Below are 25,737 nucleotides of genomic sequence, written 5' to 3' on the forward strand. Positions count from 1 at the left end.
CGAGACCATATACCATGGGTATGACAAAACACTTATTTTTACTGCTCTAATTACATTGGTAACCAGTTTATAATAGCAATAAGGCACCTCGGGGGTTTGTGGTATATGGCCAATATACCACAGCTAATGGCTGTGTCCAGGCACTCCGCGATGTGTCATGCTTAAGAACAGCCCTTAGCCGTGGTATATTGGCCATATATAATTAAGGCCCGAGGGGGTGTGGTATAACTTCAGTCCTTTGTCAACATTGATTAAATTACTTGATTAAAACAACTCTCCCCTGCCCTATTACCTAACCCTCTTAACCCCATGCTACCATTCAAATCCCACTAAACCCCCTCTTGACTTGATTAGAATCAAACTAATGTTCTAGGTGTTTTGAGGTTGTTTTTACAATCAGCACATTCGTGGTGGTCTTAATGAGAAAGGCTTTTATTAAGATTAAAATATGCAGTAAGATCCCAGATTTCAAGTCCTGGTCCTAAAAAAGAATGTCCTCGATCAACTAACCTTACAAAACAAAGGAAATACATTTAAAAAACATGATACTCTTCAAACAAAAGTCCTCCTGTACTCACCATGTCATAGGTGGTGACCACCTTCTTCAGGACATCTGGTAGCTGGCCCTGGGGCTCCATGGTGGGGTACTGGTCCTTGAGGTTGAACACCAGGAGGGGGTTGTTGTCAGCCCCTGTCAGCCGGGAGGACAGGGCCAGGATGCACTGCTTCAGGTTGGCCACTGCCGAGAGGCCACATAGTTCCTTGAAGGGCACTATGGCATTCTGCAAAGGAACATGAACGCTTGGGTTGGTGTCCTGATGATGAACTAAAGACTAAGCATGTTGTTGTATTGAAGACAAAGAACACTGGACAAAGTGGAAGATGAAAGCTTGAGTTGGTTTCTATAATAGACAAGATGCAGCATATTGTACTGCTGACTAGGGATGTGACAAATTAAACCATTTTGTTAAAACAATAAGAAAAATTCATCAAATTCCATGTGAATTCACAATACAGATGCGCTGCTGCCAGCAACGGTTTGGGTCTCACGGTGCGTCCCTTTGATGGTTAAGCATTGCACCTGTACTGCCATTAATGTACCTCAATTCCACCTCGCAATGTTTGCATTTCCTTCTCAAAGTATTGCCATACAGGACTTCGCTGCTGTCGCTTGCCTTTCTCTGCCATTTTTCTAACTGTTAACGATGATGACGTAGTGGTGGAGAGTAGACTTCAAAATAATTGATTCCTCGACTCCCATTTGAGTGTCAAGATTAGATTCCGCTAAGAACTGACTCCTAAGATTTAGTATTTTTAGAACGGCGGAGACTGTGTTTTTGGAAGTACGGCAACTAATCAAACACTTGCATCTTTCATAGCGAGCTAGCGAGGGATGGAGAGAGAGAGGGGAGGGGCACAGTATAGGCAGGTCGACCAACAGTCAGAACCGTGCACTAGGCCTAGGCTATCTATCGGCAATCAAAAGCTCTCTCGCAAGTTCTTTTTCTATCTCGCAACTTCAGTAAAGCAGGGCCTATCATCAATGAATAAGCTAGGATATAGAGATGAGAGAGATGGAACAACGTCACTATCACATAGTATCTGCACATATGCATGGGTTCGCTTCACGCCGTTTACTTTCTAGATCTACATTAAAAAAATATACTAATAAAAATTTCGGTTAGGGATCCCAATTTCTTTAACGCTAAAACGTTCACACCCCTATTGCAGACAAAGTTGCAAAACAGTATTAGCCTCAATGATACTAGGGCATGACTGACAAGTGAATTATTACGGTTCAGAGTTCCTGTTTGTTTTCATTTCAGTTTGGTTTGGTTTTAGTCATTTAAGATAAAGCTCACTGCCGTGACAGTTCACTTGAGTAATTATCTCAATCAGCTGGTTCATTTAATTCATTATGAATGAAGATCAGTGATTAGATGATTCCTAATGCTTTCAATTATCTAACGTAGAAAATAACAACTGAGCTCTGTTAAGTTACCTAAGTTAATGTGGCCTATGTAGTTACTAATTAATAGGCTAGAAGCAGAAGTACAGAGAAACACCCTGTGATAGGAAGTAGTTAAGAGTACATGTTACCTTCAAAAACCTTTGTTGGTTTTTGTTAGTCATTCGATAACACACACACACACACACACAAATCCTAACCTTCCTGTGAAAGGCCCAATTTAAACAGCGTGTAAACAACCGGGAGGAAAAACAGCCACAGAGAGAACGCCCAAGATGTGTTAGTCTCATTGCCAGTGGCCTGTTATCACATAATGACTGCAATGTAAACAGAGCGACCAAAATAAACCCTAATACACAATGCACCACAAAAAAACAACCACAGAGGGGGGAACAATCGAGTATGTGACTTCCTTCTGACACATTGCTGGGAATTGATTCAGTGGGAAAAAGATGGCGAAGATCAGAAAAGACCAGCTGTTTGAAGTAGCTAGCTCATGGGGGGCCTAGTGGGAAGCTAGTGAGCACACAGGAATGCACAAAAGCAGATGGATAGTCTGAACAGGCTAATTGTCATGTGGGTACTGGGTAACAATAGCCTACTGTTCATCTTTTGGTCGATATCTTTCTGTTATGTCCTGTTTCAACCAATAAAAGATTGATCATTGCTCCTAACAGCTTACTGAGTGCAAATTTGAAGTAAGACACCATATCTGTTTTTTTGCTCTTTTAAAATAGGTGACGCACTAGTCTCGTTTCCACTTCAATTCAACATAATTTGTGGTAATCTGTCCTTTAGACTGCATACAGTAATCTCCTTCTAGAATTATTACTGACAAGCCCATAAGCGCCACAGCGCAGTATTACATAACACGTTTTCCATTTTATATATTAGAAGGTATGCTCATAAGCCACTACCTGGATATCTGAATATCAGCCCCAGTCCTCAGTGCTCCAGTGGGGATGTCACCAGACTGCCTCTGAGCTTCGAAGTATCCTCGAGTCTGTCTCGACTGTTGTGCAATAAATACGGATTAGATTAAATCTGATTAAATCAAGCTTGGTGGTTTTGTTTTCTCTTGCCAAAAGGGGCTTTCTTTTTAGATGCTACACAGCCTTTGTAGTAAATCTCGCTCTGATCCCCACTTGACTCTAGGGGTCAGTGTTCATATTCTAACAAAAACATTCCCATGTAGGCGGATGAGTAAATAAACTTGATTCAAACGACTCATCCATGACTTTATTAAAGCATGCACATTCCCCCCAAAATATTACATAATGTAGGCTAGCCTGGCCAATATAAACTGGGCATAAATTGGTGATGTTTCCCTAAGTCAATCCTTAGGGATGGATCGAAATTTACAGAATAGTTACCCAGGCCCACCTGTTTGACAGACTACATTAGGCTATAGGCTGCTATAGCCATAGATTTGTCAGTCAATTCCTCCACCGATCATGCATTCTTTAAATATCCTACCCCGTGTCAGTGAAGGGCTGTTAAGTTAAAACCAACACTCAAATTGAGAGGGTATGCCATAGGCCTATCTTCTATTTAAAAAGCACAGGCCTACCCCTATCTTCTATTTAATAATGGCAAAAAGCACAGGCCTACCCCTATCTTCTATTTAATAATGGCAAAAAGCACAGGCCTACCCCTTGTTAGCGTAAGATTTTGAAGAAAATAAAATGGGATCCGATTATGTAAAGTGATCTATAACACCGCTTTGGTCCGCAATGTTTTATGCTAGAAACAAGCTGTAAAATACCCAGGAAAGACGTGACTCCGATGTATCCTTTTTTTGACATTAAGAGGCTGAGCTACAACCTTCTATAGCCGATGAGACAAAACAGACTTTGGTTGGGAAGTAATCTAATTCTGTCACTATCAGTTGATTAAGCTGTCCACTGTGTACAATAGAAGATGTTTCAACCCAGACAGCTGTTAGGGAAACGCTTCTGACCATCTCTCGTTGGGTTAAACCACGGAAGAAAAGTGGCCAGCAGATAAAGCTTACATTTGTATGAGTCGGTAGGCCTACTCTGTCTGGGGTGGAAAGGTAGGCCTAACTTTTAAAAGAACCCATGCTCAGATTCCTAATCATTTGCAAACACGGACAGCTTCGTTGCAAACCAGACACACTGATTTGGCATTGGAGAAATATGATAAGATGAACACATAAGCTATTGCTCAGTCCATCCTTAGCCTGTAATTTTGGTAATTAGTGTGGTATTAAAAAAGATTATGTAGAATTGCATGACATTTTTATAAAAATATAAATAAATCCTCGGACCTGCAAATACAATAATAGATTCACGCAATGATTTTACTATGAAGGAGATCTTTCTATCCCTACTGTTGTCCATGGTGATCTGCCAACCCATAACCTTCTGGCCCGCAGCCCTGTGCACTATAAAGAATTCCTGCGTTGCCATGTAATACTCTGGTCTGTCCAAGACGTGAGGGTAAACGGCAGACATGTTCTCTGCTATCCACTTTGTTTTAATTATTATTTTGGGTATAGGGGATGGTCACTTTTTTTCCTCTTTTTTTTAATGTTCAGTAAGGGATTAGGTAAAATATATTTTGCTTAAGGGAGGGCCATCCAGTTTCATTTCAGAGAGGTTCGATTTTCTCCATGTAACCCTTATTACAAATAATGTTCACTCCCTTACCTGCATGTTTTCTCTGAGGTCGGTGGCTTCCCTCAGTGGCAGTATGGCTGTCTTGAAGATGTCGTCCACAGCCTTGATGACCAGCACCCTCATGGTGGCGTACTCCCGACTTCTCTTGCCCTTACGCACAGACAGTCCCCTCTTGTGAGGCTTGCCCCCGCCCCTTCGGTTGGTGATGGCCACATGGACAAACAGCCAGGCGTGGGGAAGGACTTCCCCCGTTAGCGATTGTAATGGTGTGTGCCGGAATCCCGGCTGGAGACACTCGAAGGGGATTGTGTACTGGCCGATGAACTCGTCGCCAATGTAGTCATCATCAAGCACCACGAAGCGCACCATGGCCAGCTCAGGTAGGTTTATCTGAAACTCAAAGCTTTCGTCAAACAGTGGGTTCTCCCCATTCTGATTGACCGTTTTAGTCCTTTGCTCTGCACAATCAGCAGGGATGCCATGGATCTCCACATAGACGTAAGGGTCAACAACATCTCCTTTGGCGCCTGCGCCTTTGGGTTTGGGGAAGTTTTGTCCACTTATGATCTTTATGTGCAAGAGCTGAGGAGACACACCAGGCACTGAGTCTTTAGTGTTGGCACTGAAATATGACACCTGCTCCCTCATTATGGCTGGTCGCAGCACATAACCACAGTTCCCATTCTGACGGAACCAGCCAATGTTTAGGTCCATCATCAGGCCGGGGGTCTGGTAGTTCATTGCCACGATCTGGCAACCACACTTCCAGAAGTCCTGAGGGTTCATGTTACTGGAGTCAATCCGCATTGGGCTGGGGTAGACTCTCGCCAATAATTTCTTGTTGTAGTTAACAAAGTCGCCTGGGAATTCACTGGCACAGCGACTGGCAAAAACCTCATTGAACGAGCAAAGTTCCCAGTGCCTCTGGCTTTGGAAAGCTGTTGGGAAGTCTTTGAACGCAATCGATTTACACAACGTTACCAGGTCAGAGAGGTCCTTGGACAGCTGGAACTTTTTCAGTGGGATGCTCTGTTGTTCGTCGGCTTCAATGTTCATTCTTTGGGACATCTCAGCCCCCTCATCCTCATCAGTCACTTCGCCCTCCGAGCTAATGCAGATCGTGCCCAGCTTCTTCCCCTTCAGCAGGATTTTACACTTGAGGTCAAAGGGTGAGGGCAGGTAGCTGTCCTCAGATGAGGGTGGATCCATGTGAATCTTATCACCAAGAATCTTTTTCAAGTGCTGAAACATGACCCTCTGCTGCTTTAAGGAGCAGTGGTTCTCCAGACACAATATCACGGGAAAGTCAGATGCAACAAAGGCATATTTGTTGATGACGTCACAGACACTGCGGAAGACTATCTGCGAGGTCATTGTGTGGCCAGTGTAAATGACAGGTTCATTATCTGGTCCATCCCAGACATCTAGTTCTACACTACGACAGCCCATCTTGAGGGCACGGATGTAGCCTGTAACGTCAGAGGGGCCTCTAAACTGATCCTCGATCAGGTATGTGTTGTGGGAAGCGTTGATGTAATAGTGGGACAAGGGCTGGTTCATGTCCTGACACACTGTTTTTTGTTCAGGGTCAAAGATGTGGCACTCTGGCGACATGAGATAATTGGTAAACCCATCAAGGGAGAGCCAGCCCTTGAGCTGCCCCTCTTTGGAAGGTTCATAGCTCTGAATGACCTCCAGACTGGTGTCTTCACTTACTTGTGCCATACCCTGCTCAGCCTCCAGAAACATAGTTAAGTCCTTGGTATCTAGAAATTCCTTGTTGCTAGAGAACTGGACAAGAAGGAAATACATTTCTGGTCTTGTGCAAAGGTCATGAAAGACTTCAATGAACTCCTCCTTAGTCACACCACATCCCACTTTATCTTTAGATTTGTGAAACTCCTTGAACTTGAGTTCAATCTTAATGTTTTTGAGACCAGGGTTTAGGTTTTTAATTAGCTGAACAGCAGCACATAGACTGATGTGCTTGCTGTTGTTGGCATCAGCCTCCTCAAAGAGGTCACCGAGCCAGGAGGAGCGCATGTTGTTCTGGTTGCTTTCAATCATATTCAAGGTGTGTTTCCCATAGGATATCAGGTATCTAAGCCCGGTCACCCATATGTTGGCCATATCGGCAGAGTTTGCAATCAAGTCCAAAGACTCATAGTTCTCCCCATAGATGATTGAGAAGGCACAGTCCTCTGATATCTGATCATATATTCCGTTGGTCCTAAAGGTTTCTGTGTTTTTCCCTGTCCGCACCTCTTTGATGGACTTGACATCAATTTTGGCTTTCTCTGACTCTTTTTTGGAGGGTTCCCACCTTAGAGACTGCATGTCGGCGTCCAGGAGGAAGTAGCGGTGGTAAACGCGGGAGTTGGAGCGGACCTTCTTCAGTTCAGAGCCGTCCACCATGGCGTTGATGCAGTCGCTCGCACTGCTGATCTTCTTCTCAGTGGGCATGCTGCTGAACGAAACCGTCTTCTTCCTCTCTTTGCGCTGCCTCGAGCCATCCTAAGGAAGAGAAAAGCAAAAACATGAATAACTGATCTGTAAACCAGTAGAAAATAAGTATATCACTTTAGATTTAGAGGCAAAAAGAGGAGCTGAATATTCTTTCAATCACTTCTCTGAGCAGGAAGCAAAATATTTGATTTGAGATATACTATAGGCCAACTGAAAACGTGGGAGTGGGGGTATTCCCGACTCTGTATGACTAAGCATTTGCTCATGTGTCTGGATATTGAAATGGGTTGATTATTTCACTGCCGTTTGCGGTGAAATCTATTTAACTCCTTAGCATTCCTTGATGATTGGAGCTGCCTAATGTCAGTGTTTGACTTCTAACTGCATTATCGTGAGCATTGCTTTTCATAGAGAAAACTATTTACTATAAAACAGTATTTTACCGCTCAGGCTTAACCCCTGAGGAACTATGTATTCATTAATTAAGCACAGTTTCAGATGACCAAAAGAACACTGATATAATTTATGTGAAGTATAAAACATAATGTTCAAATATTGGGCATAATGCAGCGGTATGGCAGCCTGCTAATTCTCTTTGTCCATGTTGCTGCTGGTGATGGCGGGCCTTTATGGTCTAGAGGTCATCAATGTTTCCTTTTCAGCCCTACCTCTCAGAGCCCAGAGGGAGAGAACTATCGAACTAAACTTGGTTCAATAAAGAAAATAATTACAACATTTCTGTGAAATGCGTGCAGTTAAATTCTTGACTCTGTGGAAGCAAGTCACACTCAGATCAAACAGGAAGAGGCCAGTATATGGGATACAATCAGTTGGGCTAAGGCAGTAGGGATGGGGATTTTAAATTAATTTCACTATACGAATAGCAAGAGAGGCTCAAACATTTTATTGGTCGTGTACACAGATTTGCAGATGTTATCGTAGGTGCAGTGAAATGCTTGTGTTTCTAGCTCCAACAGTGCAGTAATACCTAGCGATAAAAAAATAAAAGACAATCCAGAAAAATTAAGAAATATCAGAACGAGCAATGTCAGAGACTGGAATATTAGACAGGAGAGTAGAGAGAAAGAGACATCTCGGCTATAGCCAAGACTAGCTAACTTGTAGCAGCCACAATGTTATATATCATCCCATACAACAGTACCTGTCTTGCCTGGAGCAGCCTAGAGAAGCTATAGCTAGCTAGGCTAAATGCTGCGCTTTCTCCCCAACCCCATTCAGATAAAACAATAGCCTACCTGTTGGTTGCTCGTTGTAGCCTACTTCTCATTTTGCTAACTTTTAATTCCATAATTGTATTCCATCTTGCATTGAATTAGTGAACACTCACTCCATTTGCTACATATTGAGCCTTCGTTGCCACTTTGATTGGCCAACATAAAACAACAAGCTACACACGACACCTGAAGGCTACCGGTCAGCTACCTGTCTTTTTATGGGGAGCAGGCAGCACAACATTTTAAGATGAATTACATCCTCTAAGGAGCTATTCTAATGTCTATAAATATTTTACCTTGGATAAGTGCTTCATACTGAAACTATAGGCTGTAGAGAGCTTAAAATAACTCGGCTGAGAGGGAACATAAACAATTGTTATTGTGGGTCAATTAATGCATCATGTCTCACTCTAATATACAGTATCTACTGCTGTACATATTCTTAGTATATCTTGTTTAAATTCATCAAGTGTATATATGTATACATTGCATTTGGATTACTGTTACAGTGCTATTCGGGTTCATTCCGCCATTTTTGGGGGGATTATTTGACATTTTACTGCATTGTTAGGCGCTAGTAACATAAGCATTTCACTGCACTTAATATAACATCTGCTAAACTGTGTACGCATCCAATAAACTGATTTAATGAGATGCTAACAAAGAGGTCAAAGTAAAGTTGAGAGCAGCATACCATATATATGGTGTGTCACATGATGTGCACAACAATGGTTGTTGACATATCTTTTGTGAATACGTCTTTCCTAACGCCCCCCAACCCCTTCTATTTTTCTTGAGAACTGAGGCGTTACCTTGAAGGAACTCCTTGAACAATTGTGTTGCTCGACTTAAGGTGCCTGTCACAGTGCATTATAGGTGAACCATAATGAGTCCCCCCTAAAAAGGATATAGCCCACACAGATCTAGTAGTCTCTGTTGGCCACGTGCGTGACATTTCCCAAGTAGTCCTTGTCATTGTTGTGTTCCAGCACTTTATTTTCAACCTTCATCCAGATTCAAGCTGAACTAAATAAAACATATATTCTGCATCAATTGACTAGCATCAGATGAAGTCTTCAATGCACGCTGAAAGTGCCTGACATGAATGAACAGATTCCATTTGGTGATTTTACTAAGAGGTTCCAATTTGTTTTCACCCAATACATTGATGCCTTTTTTTTAAGGCAAGCTGGAAGTTGAAAATGGGCATTCAACAGAAAAAGACATGCGGGCGGCTAGTTCTCATGTAAGTTGTTTGTACTGAAATCAACAGCATGCATATGGCGCTTTAGATGTGAGGAAGCCTTTAGCGTCCATCGTCCTGCAACCAAAGCACTGCCATCCCTGATCGAATGGCCTGCGACGTTCAATGTCCCAAGGCCTGCCATGTGATCTTGCCCGCGCTTGTGTGCACTTACTAAGAGTAATGGCTCTCATGAAAGTCTGTGCTTCACCCCCAGGGCAAAGTCCATTGAAAATGTATTATCTTCGGGTCAAGAAAAACCTGACTTCCCTTTTTGTAGAGTATCTAGTTTTGTCAAACCTGTTCTTAAATAGAAGAGTTGAATGACAAACTTTAATATTCAGCAGTTAATGTCTATGATTGACTATGAACAACACCAAATATATACAGAACAAAAAATATGTTTCATGAGCTAAAATAAGATCCCAGAAATGTCCCATACACAGGCTTATTTCTCTAAAACTTTTGTGCACAAATTTGTTTACATCCCTGTTAGTGAGCGTTTCTCGTTGCCAAGATAATCCATCCACCTGCCAGGTGTGGCATATCAAGAAGCTGATTAAACAGCATGATCATTACACAGGTGCAGTTTTGTCCAATGCCACAGACGTCTCAAGTTGAGGGAGTGTGGAATTGGAATGCTGACTGCAGGAATGTCCACCAGATCTGTTGCCAGATAATTTAATGTTCATTTCTCTACCATAAACTGCCTCCAAAGTTGTTTTAGAGAATTTGGCAGTACCTCCAACGGCCTTACAACCGCAGACCACGTGTATGACGTCATGTGGCGAGCGGTTTGCTGATGTCAACTTTATGAACAGAGTGCCCCATGATGGTGGTGGGGTTATGGTATGGGCAGGCATAAGCTACGGATTTTATCAATGGCAATTTGAATGCACAGAGATACCATGACGAGATCCTGAGGCCCATTGTTTGGCCATTCATCCGCCACCATCACCTCATGTTTCAGCATGATAATGCACGGCCCTATGTCGGAAGGATCTGTACACAATTCCTGGAAGCTGGAAATGTCCCAGTTCTTCCATGGCCTGCATACTCACCACACGTCACAATTGAGCATGTTAGGGATGCTCTGGATAGACGTGTACGACAGCGTGTTCCAGTTTCCGCCAATTTCCAGCAACTTCGCACAGCCATTGAAGAAGAGTGGGACAACATTCCACAGGCCACAATCAACAGTCTGATCAACTCTATGCGAAGGAGATTTGTCACGTTGTATGAGGCAAATGGTGGTCACACCAGATACCGACTTGTTTTCTGATCCACGACTACCTTTAAGGTGTCTGTGACCAACAGATGCATATCTGTATTCCCAGTCATGTGAAATACATAGTTTAGGGTCTAATGAATTTATTTCAAATGACTGATTTCCTTATATGAAGTGTTACTCAATAAAAATCTTTAAAACTGGTTGGATGTTGCATTTATATATATTTTTTCAGTGTATTCCTATCAACCATGTTGAATGGCAAACTAACATGCTTTGCTGATGAAGAATATTCCAATTTAATTTTTGTCAAATGGTTGCATAGCCTAGTGTTTCAGTTGATTTTGTTGTAACACTTGAAGTTTGCTATAAGATTTATCTAAACAAGAATCACAGGCTGTGAGTACACTACAGACTTCATAGCCTACAAACAATAGTAGGCAAGGTCACATATTTTCTTTAGTACGGTATATGAAAGTGTTGACCCGTCTGATGCTGTGGTTCTCCGCCCTGGTGAAAGAATAGCAACAAGCATCCTGACATTTTATCTATTCTAGTCAGCTACTTCCTGCCCCTCGCTCTCAGGCTTGAGGTTCAAATGAGACAAAGGGAAGGCCACAGTAAGCCATGATTGGACTTTGAAAAAGACAGACAAGCCTCTGCAGGCAGCGCTAGAGCTTTTCTTTCATTCTATAGTCTGCAGGTGTACACTGAGAGGGTTAAACAAAAGGTGCAACTCAAAGGATTTCATGTTCAAATCAGTGCTGGGCGACATGTTCAGAGATATAGGACTACATCACAGAGAAATGAAAAGATCCTCCAATACACTCTATAGGTCTACATCTCAATTGTATGACCGGATTCCAAAACGTAAACTATCGCAAAAATGTTTGGGTGGTATGGTCCACAGATTGTAGCATATGTATCTTCTACCTTAGAGAAAGCTTCAGTATTCATATGAATAAGTGGCAATTGTGATGAAGAACTGCTGGTGAGCTATTTTGTTTAACACCATTACTGGCAGAGGTCTAAACTTTACTGTAACCCCCACTTGTCTGGTCTTGTAGAAAAATGACTGCAGAGAAAACACTGTCCAACAAGAAATCAGCACATCTTTCATTTACAACCTATACATTAGCACTTAGCACATCCTTACAAGCTACACATTAGCACTAGAGGTCGACCGATTATGATTTTTCAACGCCGATGCCGATTATTGGAGGACCAAAAAAGCCAATACCGGTTAATCGGCCGATTTTTTTTATTTTTTTGTTTGTAATAATGACAATTACAACAATACTGAATGAACACTTATTTTAACTTAATACATCAATAAAATAAATTTAGCCTCAAATAATGAAACATGTTCATTTTGGTTTAAATAATGCAAAAACAAAAGTGTTGGAGAAGAAAGTAAAAGTGCAATATGTGCCATGTAATAAAAGCTAACGTTTAAGTTCCTTGCTCAGAACATGAGAACATATGGAAGCTGGTGGTTCCTTTTAACACGAGTCTTCAATATTCCCAGGTAAGAAGTTTTAGGATGTAGTTATTATAGGAATTATAGGATTATTTCTCTCTATACGATTTGTATTTCATATACCTTTGACTATTGGATGTTCTTATAGGCACTTTAGTATTGCCAGTGTAACATTATAGCTTCCGTCCCTCTCCTCGCTCCTACCTGGGCTCGAACCAGGAACACATCGACAACAACCACCCTCGAAGCAGTGTTACCCATGCAGAGCAAGGGGAACAACTACTCCAAGTCTCAGAGCGTGTGACGTTTGAAACGCTATTAGCGCGCACCCCGCTAACTAGCTAGCCATTTCACATTGGTTACACCAGCCTAATCTCGTGAGTTGATAGGCTTGAAGTCATAAACAGCTCAATGCTTGAAGCATTGCGAAGAGCTGCTGGCAAACGCTCGAAAGTGCTGTTTGAATGAATGCTTACGAGCCTGCTGGTGCCTCCACTGTTCAGTCAGACTACTCTATCAAATATCAAATCATAGACTTAATTATAATATAACAAACACACAGAAATACGAGCCTTAGGTCATTAATATGGTCAAATCCGGAAACTATCATCTCAAAAACAAAACGTTTATTCTTTCAGTGAAATAAGGAACCGTTCTGTATTTTATCTAACGGGTGGAATCCCTAAGTCTAAATATTCCTGTTACATTGCACAACCTTCAATGTTATGTCATAATTACGTAAAATTCTGGCAAATTAATTCGCAACGAGCCAGGCGGCCCAAACTGTTGCATATAACCTGACTCTGCATGCAATGAACGCAAGAGAAGTGACACAATTTCACCTGGTTAATATGGCTTGCTAACCTGGATTTCTTTTAGCTAAATATGCAGGTTTAAAAATATATACTTCTGTGTATTGATTTTAAGAAAGGCATTGATGTTTATGGTTAGGTACAGTCGTGCAACGATGGTGCTTTTTTCGCAAATGCGCTTTTGTTAAATCATCCCCCGTTTGGCGAAGTCAGCTGTCTTTGTTAGGAGGAAATAGTCTTCACACAGTTCGCAACAAGCCAGGCGGCCCAAACTGCTGCTGGATATACCCTGACTCTGTTGCAAGAGAAGTGACACATTTTCCCTAGTTAAAAGAAATTCATGTTAGCAGGCAATATTAACTAAATATGCAGGTTTAAAAATATATACTTGTGTATTGATTTTAAGAAAGGCATTGATGTTTATGGTTAGGTACACGTTGGAGCAACGACAGTCCTTTTCCGCGAATGCGCGCCGCATCGATTATATGCAATACAGGACAGGCTAGATAAACTAGTAATATCATCAACCATGTGTAGTTAACTAGTGATTATGATTGATTGATTGTTTTTTATAAGATAAGTTTAATGCAAGCTAGCAACTTACCTTGGCTTCTTACTGCATTCGCGTAACAGGCAGGCTCCTCGTGGAGTGCAATGTAAAGCAGGTGGTTAGAGCGTTGGATTTGTTAACCATAAGGTTGCAAGATTGAATCCCCGAGCTGACAAGGTAAAAATCTGTCGTTCTGCCCCTGAACAAGGCAGTTAACCCACCGTTCCTAGGCCGTCATTGAAAATAAGAATGTGTCCTTAACTGACTTGCCTAGTTAAATAAAGGTGTTAAAAAATGAATAATATATATATATATATATATATATATATATATAATTTTTTAAAATCGGCTAAATCGGTGACCAAAAATACTGAATTCCGATTGTTATGAAAACTTGAAAATCGGCCCTTCCGATTAATCGGTCGACCTCTAATTAGCACATCTTTACACATTATACATTGCATAAGAGCTCATCATAGCTGTTTTAACAAAGCCAGTCAGTGAGAAATTAGCTGGAACTTTTTAAAAAATTGCCCAGTCATTCTAAATTAGGCTTGGCTTTGTGCGTAAAAAAAGGAGGACTGTTGCATCACTATTTGTTTCAAAACACCAAATTCTAGATTGAGGAGCGCACTATAAAAATATTGGTCAACACTGCATTAGATAGAAACAAACTCATCCACAAGTGTATGTTGTGGTTAAGGAAAAAACCTTAATACAGTAGATTATCGCGTTATTTTCTTTGCCGATTTTATATTGATACTGTGACTCCAAGTATCGATTTGTAACGTCAGCGATCACTAGTCAGTGTACCTGCCCCAAAACTCTGGGAACTAGCTATAGGACGATAAATACCAATCTTTTTCATTGTTTTAAATGGTGAGCCAACATGTTTTGAGTACTTTTACCTCTCATGGCTTTCTCTTGTTCCTCTGCAGCAGACATGTAGTGAAAAATGTGTTTGGAACAACAAATCACAATAAAAACATTGCAACACATATCATATCGGCACCTAAGTATCGTGATAATATCTTATCATAAGGTCCCTGGAAATTCCCAGCCCTTGCTAGGAGAAACATTGTCTCTACATGAACAAACTCTTTAAAATGTTACTCGTGCCTTCAATTCTTTTGGCATTTTCAGGAAATGCCTTTAACTAGCAAGTCAGTTAAGAACAAATTCTTACTTACAATGATGGCCTACCCCGGCCAAACCCTAATGACGCTGGGCCAATTGTGCGCTGCCCTATGGGACTCCCAATCATAGCCGGTTGTGATACAGCCTGGAATCGAACCAGGTTCTGTACTGAAGCCTCTAGCCCTGAGATGCAGTGCCTTAGACCACTGCCCTACTTGGTAGCCCCAAGACATCTTAAGGAAAGGTTAAAAAAAAGTGGTTGTTTTTGCTCTTGGCAACTTGGATCATACTCGTACATCACGGCTAGCCTGGTTTTGCCATAAACGGTTAGTAACATTATAGCTTTGATACCTCAGGGCCGTTACATCTGCAAAATCTTAAAAGTCAAGCTTATCAGCTGGCAAAGTGTGTGGAATTTATGAGTTAGATTTAGCCTAGTCTACAAATGCAGGTGAAAGTCTCAACCATGACATTCTTCAGGGTTTGACGGCATGAAGCCATGAAAACTGTATTCCTTGAAGCCATGGCATTCCAGAGACACATTCATCTCTTGCATCAACACGTCACATCTGGTGACAGGACTCTGGCCATGTTGATCCAACACTTTCTTGCCCTTGCTCTGTGGTGTAATTGAAGGGAGGGCAGGATGTACTTTAAATGGGTACTAATCAACCTCAGGGACCCACCACTTCATTTTTACCCCCTGCAGAACCTAACCAGAGTTTCACATACATCTCTGTGCTGTGAGGAAGGATCTAATCTAAAAGTAAAGTATTCAAAATAAGTACATCACTCCAGACAGAACTGCTACTGGAGGAGCTCCATGTGATCTGGACAAGAATTTTGACTTTGTCTTTGGGAGTTTTCATTCGTGTTGGCCTTGGTGTGGCTGCCTGCAACAGTAGTAGTGTTCCTGTTGAATGGCCAACGGCTTCCAGGCGAGGACTACTAATCAGGATTTCCTCTTGCACTCAGTGAGGACTGGCTTCAGCTCCCCAAGCAAGAAAACGATACCACAGAACCCCCCCCCCCCCCCCCCCATCTGAACTGTGGTTATTTATTTCCTGTCTTATGTAATGGCCAAAGTCAGGAGGGTGTTTTTCGTTACTTACACATGATTTCATTAAGGCTCAAAATTATCCTGAAAGAGAAACATTTCTTGATACTAAAAGGAAACAGAATCCTCAAGAACATAATTGTTAGGGATGATAACCACAACCATACAATCTCCAATGTTTTAATTTAGCCTACTTGCTCAGCAGAGATTTACTTTTTTTGCTTTATTACCAGCATACTGGTACACAATCCATTTCATTAATAGATTTTTAACTGGATAATAAAATGTCCCAATTTCTGAAGTAACACAAAATCTGTTTTGTTATTCGAAAGATGATGCTGTATCCAGACAATCCCAGGAGTCTGCTGATCTGAGGTGCTGTCGTAATTAAGAATGACACAGGCCCAATTATCATCACGCATAGGCCTGCGTTGGCAAAGCCTGATTTCCTTTGCAAATGTATAGGCCTAATACATAGGCAGGTCAGATTCTGCAAAGGTCTACACCTGGAGTTCCAGTCATTTTGTACGTAGGTATTTCTGGGAAAAGTAAAACCACAGAGACATGATGTTCGATAAATGTAATAACATAGGCCTAGCTAAACCTGTGCAGGGCTTAGTGGCGTGGGGAGATTTGGAGAGTATTTTTGTCTCCCCGCATTACATTTCAGTGTGTTCGGCTGCCAAAAACCCCCATAGAATTCTGAATTCCTTAATAGACTGAAACCCCCTTTACTGGTTCAATGAGCAGTTCAGGACTGTCTGTACATCTGAAGTAATCACAGGGGACCCATTAACAGTCCAGACCAAGCGCATTGAATAGAGCTAGCAGTCTTGAGCATCACACAAGAGACCAACCACAACTGCTGCATAATGTGATCATCGATATTAGTCTACATCTATGCTAGGCTAAATACTATTGAATCATCAACACCGATATGACTTTTATAAAACGCTTTAATCATTCAAATGATAATGTTACCAAGGGACATTCAACAGCACTAAACTCCAGAAGCGCAGATGGGTTGGCAGCTAAATGTGTAACCTGAAATCTTATTATAGCATAAAGGGGATATTGCTCATCATTTTGTCCCTTATCTTGCTCTCGTCTCAATAACATCAAATGCTCAAAAGGGAAAAGAGCATTGGCTTTGACATCTGAGCCCAGACTGCGGACCAGACTGAACTTTCTCCCGACTATAACGTGAAGAAGCCTCCCTATGTGGAGAAGGCTTGTGCCCCCACTCTGTGACTACAACCTCATCTACCACTCTGACCTCCAAACACCAGGGTTCATTCACATCCACAGAGCAGATTGAGACCATCATCACATGTTAAAGAGCACATCTGAAAACAGCCATTAGGAGTCAGCCATGCTGGCTTAGGTTTTACTATATAAAAAGGGGGATTTAGATGCATTAATAGACTGGGAGTCACAGCAAATATCAGATATGTTCATGGTAGGCTATTTTCAGGGTTGATCACATTGGCAAACAGTGCTTTCAAGAATATTTCATATTTAGGAACATGGTGGGTGTTGGATGTAGGAACATGGAGGAAAAGCCTGTTTTAGGTGGAACATATGGGCCAATGCTTAAAATACAAGACTTTCAATACACAGCTGGATGTGGCTGTTATACCACTGAGGAACCTGACAAATGCCCAGCTGTTCACACTGTAATTCGGTATCAGACCTCAAGAGTCAAATCAACCATAAAATACATGTATTTATTTTATTTATTATTTGACCTTTATTTATTTATTTATTTATTTAAATAACTAGCATGGGAGCTATAGAGTACATTTCCTGAATTGTGTGTGCCTGAACTGATATTAATTAGCTTAAAAACCCTGTTTTGAAGCTAAAGCCATGGTCTTTCAGAAATGAATATTGCAACGTCTGCTTAAGCTCCAGGATCAGGTGTCTCTCTCAAAATTGAGGGCTTAGTTAAAACTCATTCTGCTGCTCTCCCTGTAAGAAACTAGACCCCATTTGCAAACGTTCATGCAAAATGCATGCTTTTAGTGTTAAGGAAAGTTAATTGTGGGTGAATTGAATCAGAATCAGCTTCATTCACCATGTACATTTGATAGTACGGGAATTTGACTCAAATGGTGCTGTGCACAGTTACAGACAGACAAAAACATTTGAGGTAATAAAGCTAGAATCCTTAATTTTTCTAGGAGCACATTGACTGTACATACATATCCCAACCAGAAGCCATGATTACAGGTAACATCTGAGGTAAAGGCTCGAGCTGCCGCTTTCAAGGAGTGGGACACTAATCCGAACGCTAATTAGAAATCGTGCTAAGCCCTCCAACGAACAATCAAACAGGCAAAGCGTCAATACAGAACCAAAATCGAATCCTACTAAGCTGGTGTAGTAGGCCCTAAATATTGTCAGACTCCATCCACCCAAGTAATAAACTGTTCTCTCTGCTACCGCATGGCAAGCAGTACCAATGCACCAAGTCTGGAACCAACATGACCCTGAATAGCTTTTACCCGAAGCCATAACACTGCAAAATAGTTTGTTAATATACTCAGCAAAAAAAGAAACATCCTCCTCTCACTGTCAACTGCGTTTATTTTCAGCAAACTTAACATGTGTAAATATTTGTATGAACATAACATTCAACAACAGATATAAACTAAACACGTTCCACAGACATGTGACTAACAGAAATGGAATAATGTGTCCCTGAACAAAGGGGGGTTCAAAATCAAAAGTAGCAGTATGTATCTGGTGTGGCCACCAGCTGCATTAAGTACTGCAGTGCATCTCCTCCTCATGGACTGCACCAGATTTGCCAGTTCTTGCTGTGAGATGTTACCCCACTCTTCCACCAAGGCACCTGCAAGTTCCCGGACATTTCTGGGGGGGGAATGGCCCTAGCCCTCCCCCTCCGATCCAACAGGTTCCAGACGTGCTCAATGGGATTGAGATCCGGGCTCGTCGCTGGCCATGGCTGAACACTGACATTCCTGTCTTGTAGGAAATCACGCACAGAACGAGCAGTATGGCTGGTGGCATAGTCATGCTGGAGGGTCATGTCAGGATGAGCTTGCAGGGAGGGTACCACATGAGGGAGGAGGATGTCTTCCCTGTAATGCACAGCGTTGAGATTGCCTGCAAATGACAACAAGCTCAGTCCGATGATGCTGTGACACACCGCCCCAGACCATGACGGACCCTCCACCTCAATCCCGCTCCAGAGTAAAGGCCTCGGTGTAACGCTCATTTCTTTGACGATAAAGGCGAATCCGACCATCACTCCTGGTGAGACAAAACCACGAGCACTTTTTGCCAGTCCTGTCTGGTCCAGCGACGGTGGATTTGTGCCCATAGGCAACGTTGTTGCCGGTGATGTCTGGTGAGGACCTGCCTCTCTCAGCCTATTGCGGACAGTCTCAGCACCCCCTCTCTCAGCCTATTGCGGACAGTCAGAGCACTGATGGAGGGATTGTGCGTTCCTGGTGTAACTCGGGCAGTTGTTGTTGCCATCCTGTACCTGTCCCGCAGGTGTGATGTTCGGATGTACCGATCCTGTGCAGGTGTTGTTACACGTGGTCTGCCACTGCGAGGACAATCAGCTGTCCGTCCTGTCTCCCTGTAGCGCTGTCTTAGGGGTCTCACAGTACAGACATTGCAATTTATTGCCCTGGCCACATCTGCAGTCCTCATGCCTCCTTGTAGCATGCCTAAGGCACGTTCACGCAGATGACCCTGGGCATCTTTCTTTTGGTGTTTTTCAGAGTCAATAGAAAGGCCTCTTTAGTATCCTAAATCTTCATAACTGTGACCTTAATTGTCTACCGTCTGTAAGCTGTTAGTGTCTTAACAACCGTTCCACAGGTGCATGTTCATTGTTTATGGTTCATTGAACAAGCATGGGAAAGTGTTTAAACCCTTTACAATGAATATCTGTGAAGTTATTTGGATTTTTACGAATTATCTTTGAAAGACAGGGTCCTGAAAAAGGGACGTTTCTTTTGAGTTTATATACTGTGTACTCAGACCCCTTGACTTTCCACTTAGTTTTTTTCCTCAGAAATCTACACAATACACCATAATGACAAAGCAAAAAAAGAAATCTGAAATATCACATTTACATAAGTTTTCAAAACCTTTATTTAGTACTTTGTTGAAGCACCTTTGGCAGCAATTACAGCCTCAAGTCTTCTTGGGTATGACGCTAAAAGCTTGGAACACCTGTATTTGGGAGTTTCTCCCATTCTTCTCTGCAGATCCTCTCAAGCTCTGTCAGGTTGGATGGGGAGCGTTGTTGCACAGCTTTTTTCAGGTCTCTCCAGAGATGTTTGATTGGGTTCATGTCCGGGCTCTGGCTGGGCCACTGAAGGACATTGAGACTTGTCCTGGAGCCACTCCTGCATTGTCTTGGCTGTGTGCCCTTCTCCCTGAGTGTTGCGCGCTCTGAAGCACCGCTCACTCATATGGCTCTCCATCACATGATCAGGTCTTTCTCACAGGTTACAACTGAAGACAGACACATCGGGGATGCAACTGCGCGCCTCCTTATCCAATTCGGATCCCAAATGAATACAACCACTAGCATCCCAAAAACGATTAGCACAATGTGGCTGATCAGAACGTTTAGCTTAACAGTTTTATAGTTTATTTATTCATATTATAAGCGCAGCGATGTGTACATGGCAGTATGATATAAGTGCAAAATGTTCCATTAGCGGGAAAACCCCATTATCAAAAGTCACCGCAAATGCGATGATACATGTAATGCTTTTATTATAAAAGGTGCATTTTTATGGTGAAAATTATCTTCCCCAACCTTGAAACTCACGTGCTGTTATGTATGCCGGTTAGGCTCTACACCCTTTGTAAAGCAGATTAATGTGCTTAATTTTAAGAAGTTATTTGCCCACTTTAGTTGTGATACAAACCTTCAAAACATATAGGCCTATACTACGAGGTGATTCGACAAAGTCGCCAAAAAATAAAAGGCATTGTTTCTTGCTTTATGCTGAGCATCATTCAGTGATAATATATACTTCACAAATGATAGTCTGATGGGTGACAATATTAGCCTATTCTTAATTGAATCTTGTCTTTACATATACTAAATAATATATGCGTGAAATTGGTTTGGATTTCGAATGGACCATTAAATCATGCACCTGTCTCGAAACAGGGGCAGTGGAAAAAAGACATGTAATCTATTAAATAGCAAATCGAGAATGCTTTTCCCATGGGTCATTTTCATGCCACCCAGGTAGGCTATACTCCTGTTGTAATGATAAGCAATGTGCTTAATATTAGGAAAGTTGAGAAAATAGTTGAGAAAAATAGTAGGCCTAGCCTATAGAAAGCTGATAGGATCCTCCTCTTTTTAGTAGAGGCCATCACTCTGTTCTCACGCAATTGCATAGCCTATAGAAACGTTGCACAACATGAGCTCATGGGCTCTCATGAAGTGTTTGATTAGATTTTCGATTACATTTGCATTGATGTCAGAGTTATTAGAGGGACAAGAGTGCTGAGTACCAGGCAGTTAAGCAAGTTTGGTAGGCTACTAATGACCATCAGCAGCATCAGAGCATGGAGAAGCCTAATTACCGTGACTAAATGGTCACGTAGACTCTGACTGCCTTCATGACTCGTGACCACCGGTGTGGCGGTAATACAGTCACCGCAACAGCCCCAACTACAGGTAGTAATGCTTATTGCTATTAGCATACCTGATAATATGGACCATGCATAGGCTATTTGTATGGTCCAATATGTTAAAATAATTCTAACAAAAACCCAATATGTAATTGGAATAATTTCTAGAGGAGGACATTATATTTTAGAAGTGTCAGCATCATTTTATTTTTCATTCAATTTGAAATAGAATGTCCTGATAAAAAGTCCTTATACATAATTATCTGGAGGCGACCCCGGAACCCCAAAACCAGGGGGCGAGGGACGTGGTGACTAAAACAGATGGCAGTTGATGAAAATACATTCCAAGTCAGGATATAAAGATTTCACCAGTAAAGGGACATCATTGCACCAACGTTGTTTGACGTAAAAGCATACAGCGCCACCTTAGGATTTTTTGCACAGCTCTGGGACACCATCAGCCCAGTATAGCTGGAAGCCTGGTATATCCACAGCAGCTTCAGGTGTGTCGTCATTTAGACAAGATTCAGGGAAGCAGAAGTGACAGAAGTCCTTTTTTGTTCTAATCAGAAGTTGTAGCATGTCGATTTTGAGGTGAGTGAATGCACATTGGAGAGGAAATGACCTAGGAGCAGGGAACGGAGACCTCACCTTCAACCCTGGCGCATCTCCCCCTCTTTCTCCAAAGCACAGTCGCATAGCCTCAGAAATCCGACTCGTGGTCTGGGGTTTTCAGCAGTATATCGTCGGATGAGGACAGAATCTCAGGACAGAAACCACCTGGTAACTTGTCCCTAATATTCAGTAGCTCATCCTGGGTGAAAGAAATTGAAATCCAAAAAGTGAACTAACAAAAACAGTAAACACACGAGCAGCTCCAAAACCCTGGTGGGTTCCTCACTGGGTGCCTCACACACGACAAAGCATACCTGTTGTGGTAATTATCTGGGCCTGGTTCTTTTCTACTGCAGTATTCAGATTGCCCATTTCAATTAGTTCACAGCTACTTCAAAAACATTTGACTATAGCGATACATAAATTCACATGTGGACTGGAGAGTGTTCTAAAACTAAGCAATTACCAATCCCAGTGAATTGGGCCATTTCCGCTACACCAGTGTTTCCCAAACTCTGTCCTCGGGACCCCAAGGGGTGCACGTTTAGTTTTTTGCCCTAGCACTACACAGTTGACTCAAATAATCAAAGCTAGATGATTATTTGAATCAGCCGTGTAGTGCTAGGGCAAAAACCAAAATGTGCACCACTTTGGGTGCCGTGGAGAGTTTGGGAAACACTGCACTACACCAATCAGTTCTTATTTCATAACGAACATACACCCCTTGAGTGAACATATACTGAGCTTTAGGAAAGCAGAATGACAAAGGGCCAAGCTGGGTTACCAATCAGACAGGCATGACAAAACAGAGACAGACAGTCAGAAGAGAACTGCTGCAGCTGCAGGACGTCGATAGAGCCCCTGAAGCTACCCAAATCCACATTGATTGATTTAGCTCCAGTCAATCCCTGATGCACTCCTCACACAGAGTGTGATTTGAGTGATGCAATCAATGGATACATCACTAGTGTGTGAGGAAGCTAAGCAACTTCACAGACACTTTCACAGCTAGTCTAGCAAGAGGCTTGAGTCCTTTAATCCAGGTTTATTTTTCCACATTAGAAAAAATGTCCCCCGCCCCAAATCAAAGAAGGTCCTGTGACCCACCAGGGAACTTTGGCGACCACCTGTGGGGGGGTGAGACCCACATAAGGGCTTGACAAACTATTTTAGATTTTAGATTTTAGATTGCAGATTACTGATTTAGTACTGTAACACAATTTTTACATCCCTGTATGATGCAAGAAACCACTTTACAAAATGAAATGCATTAGTATATTTTTTAACATAGAGAGTCAGACAAAAATGTAGGCTACTGTCTGCATATTGGCTTCTTTGCATATTCCAGCCTGTCTCAAAATAGAACACGCTCTCCTGAAGGATGGCTCTTTTAACGCTCTCCTGAAGGATGGTTGGCCACTCTTGGTAGCCTATAAAGTATTGCAACATTACAATCAAATACTTTTTATGCCTTATAAAATAAGTTCCTCCAGGGCTCGAAATTGGAGGTGATAAAACAAATATGTATTTGGTTCAAAACCGGCTCTGGGGACAGTTCTGGGAGGACAGATCAGATCGTTTAGCTTACAAAAAAACGTGATTAGTTTTATATTTTCATATTGTAAGCTCAACAATGCACACATGGCTGTAGGCGACATGCAAATGTTCCAAAATGCAATTAGAGGGAAAACGCCGTTTTCAAAAACTATGACTAGGATTATGCCTTTGGCTGTTGGACAATAAAACAAAATAGATTTTTTTTAAAAAACAGAACATGAGAAAAATGCTGGTTTCAATAGCATGTTAAGTGTTTATAAAATAATTCCCTCAACATTTATAAAAGGTTGAATTGTAGCTACGCTACTTTGAAAAAAGGTAATACATGCTTCATAAAATGACATAAAACATCCAGATTTTAAACAATTATGATTAAATAGTTTTAAAATGCTGACCGCCTCCGCTCAGATTCAAGTTGTCCTGGACAAGAGGACAAGCGTTAATGTCGAGCCTTGCCCTAATTAGGAACCCTTCTTTAATCTGACCTGAACCAGATTTGTATTAGACTATAATGTGATTTGAGAAACAATAGCCAATATGGTAAATGAAAGGTAGACCTATGTGCAATATCAGTGATAACATTGCTTTACGATGGGAAAGTGTGACCTCTTCCGTTTATTCAATGGTCTTCAAGTAAAGAAAAAACATGAAGATATGAAATCAAAAATCTTTATAAAATGTATTAGGTAGAAGTAAATTAATCCACAAATATAAATTCATATACATATCTCAAATGACCGTGTTTTCATTAATTTGATTATATAATCTTAAAGCTCATTCAAAAACAGTATAGGACTGGATCCAGGAAGTAAGGCAAAATGTGCAGTTATCGTATTGATACCCATGCTAGCAGATCCCCATAGACTTCGTCATTGCGCTAACACTAGTTAGCATTGGCTCACAAAACTGCCTCCAACTTCCTTCATACTGGACAGACATAAACATGGTATCCACAATTCATCTGACTCTTACCAAAATATCACTTTAAAGAAGCAAGCAGCAATAAATCATAGGTGTCGTGTCACACAATTTATATCCATGAAGGAGAGTGAGCAGCTTCAATATAGTTCAGCATCTTTAATGAGACAAGCCTAACTCATCCTGCTGGAAGGCTTCTTAACACCACAGTACTGCACTGTGAATAAAATTAGGCCCTACTGTTTAGTTTTTGCCAAGGGTATCAAGATGCCCAAAGCCTGCATAAACTTTGTGATTACGGTTTTGCTGATTTATCGGCTGCATAGCTGGAAGAGACCAAAGGTCAAACAGGAGAAGAGAACGGTGCTGGGGCAGAGGAAATGTGGTCAGGTCAAAGAAATCCATATGCCAATCATGAACAAATTAGGATGTGAGAAGAGAAATCTTGTGAGATCAATAATTGTACTAAAGTTCTACAGTACAATGTCAATGCGTCGTGACAGTGACTGCCTTTCTAGCATTCAATCACAGATCAAAAGATGCCGGCCATGTTTGAGATCGACTAGCCTACATTGCAGCCGGTGACTGCAGACTGAGCAAAATGTACGCTATCGAACAGTTGTCATATCCTGGGCCAACTCTTGAAGATGTATGGCAGGGGTCAGTAACAGGCATCCCGTGGGCCAAAACCAGCCTGTGAGTGATTCCCCCCCCTCCAAAGATTTTTGTAAAAAAAAAACAAACAAGACTAATATCACCAAGGATTTCATTTTTTCTGCAAAACATGTACTTAAATCACCAGGAATTCAGTTAAAATTTATATCAAGTATTCCCACAAATAAAAAGAGATGTGATCGGGTCAATATAAAATCAGGTACAAAACTGTTTTCAAATACAATAGATTTTTGGGCTTACTACTCAATTTTGCAGTGTACAAATAATTATGTTCCGGACCCCCGAACAGCCGCTCTGACAAAAATCAGACCACAGCTGAATCTAGTTGCCTATTCCCTACCACTATACAATTCAAAAACGGACTTGGGTTTAAAGTGAACAGGTGCTAAGATCTGTCAGAAATGTGTATACCTGCGTTATGGCGCTCTTATGCACTTCCCTTCAATTAATGGTGGTCTACTACGAACATTACCCTGGTAAAGCCACTTGAGTACTGCCAAATCATCTGTG

At 41.7% G+C, this 25,737-nt stretch overlaps 1 protein-coding gene across 2 annotated transcripts in view; it reads right to left on the reverse strand.

The window, feature by feature from the left end:
- The window catches only part of LOC115178180 (inactive phospholipase C-like protein 2), a 56,465-nt gene that overhangs the window by 16,458 nt on the left and 14,270 nt on the right, over positions 1-25,737 (reverse strand). For both annotated transcript variants that reach the window (XM_029739246.1, XM_029739255.1), the window contains exons 2-3: positions 4,642-7,125; positions 579-782 (exon numbers count right to left, since the gene is read on the reverse strand). In XM_029739246.1, coding sequence (XP_029595106.1) covers positions 579-782; positions 4,642-7,125 — 2,688 coding nt within the window. The remainder of the gene's footprint in view (positions 1-578; positions 783-4,641; positions 7,126-25,737) is intronic.

The sequence above is a fragment of the Salmo trutta genome, chromosome 3 (assembly GCF_901001165.1).
Source record: "Salmo trutta chromosome 3, fSalTru1.1, whole genome shotgun sequence".
NCBI lineage: Eukaryota > Metazoa > Chordata > Actinopteri > Salmoniformes > Salmonidae > Salmo > Salmo trutta.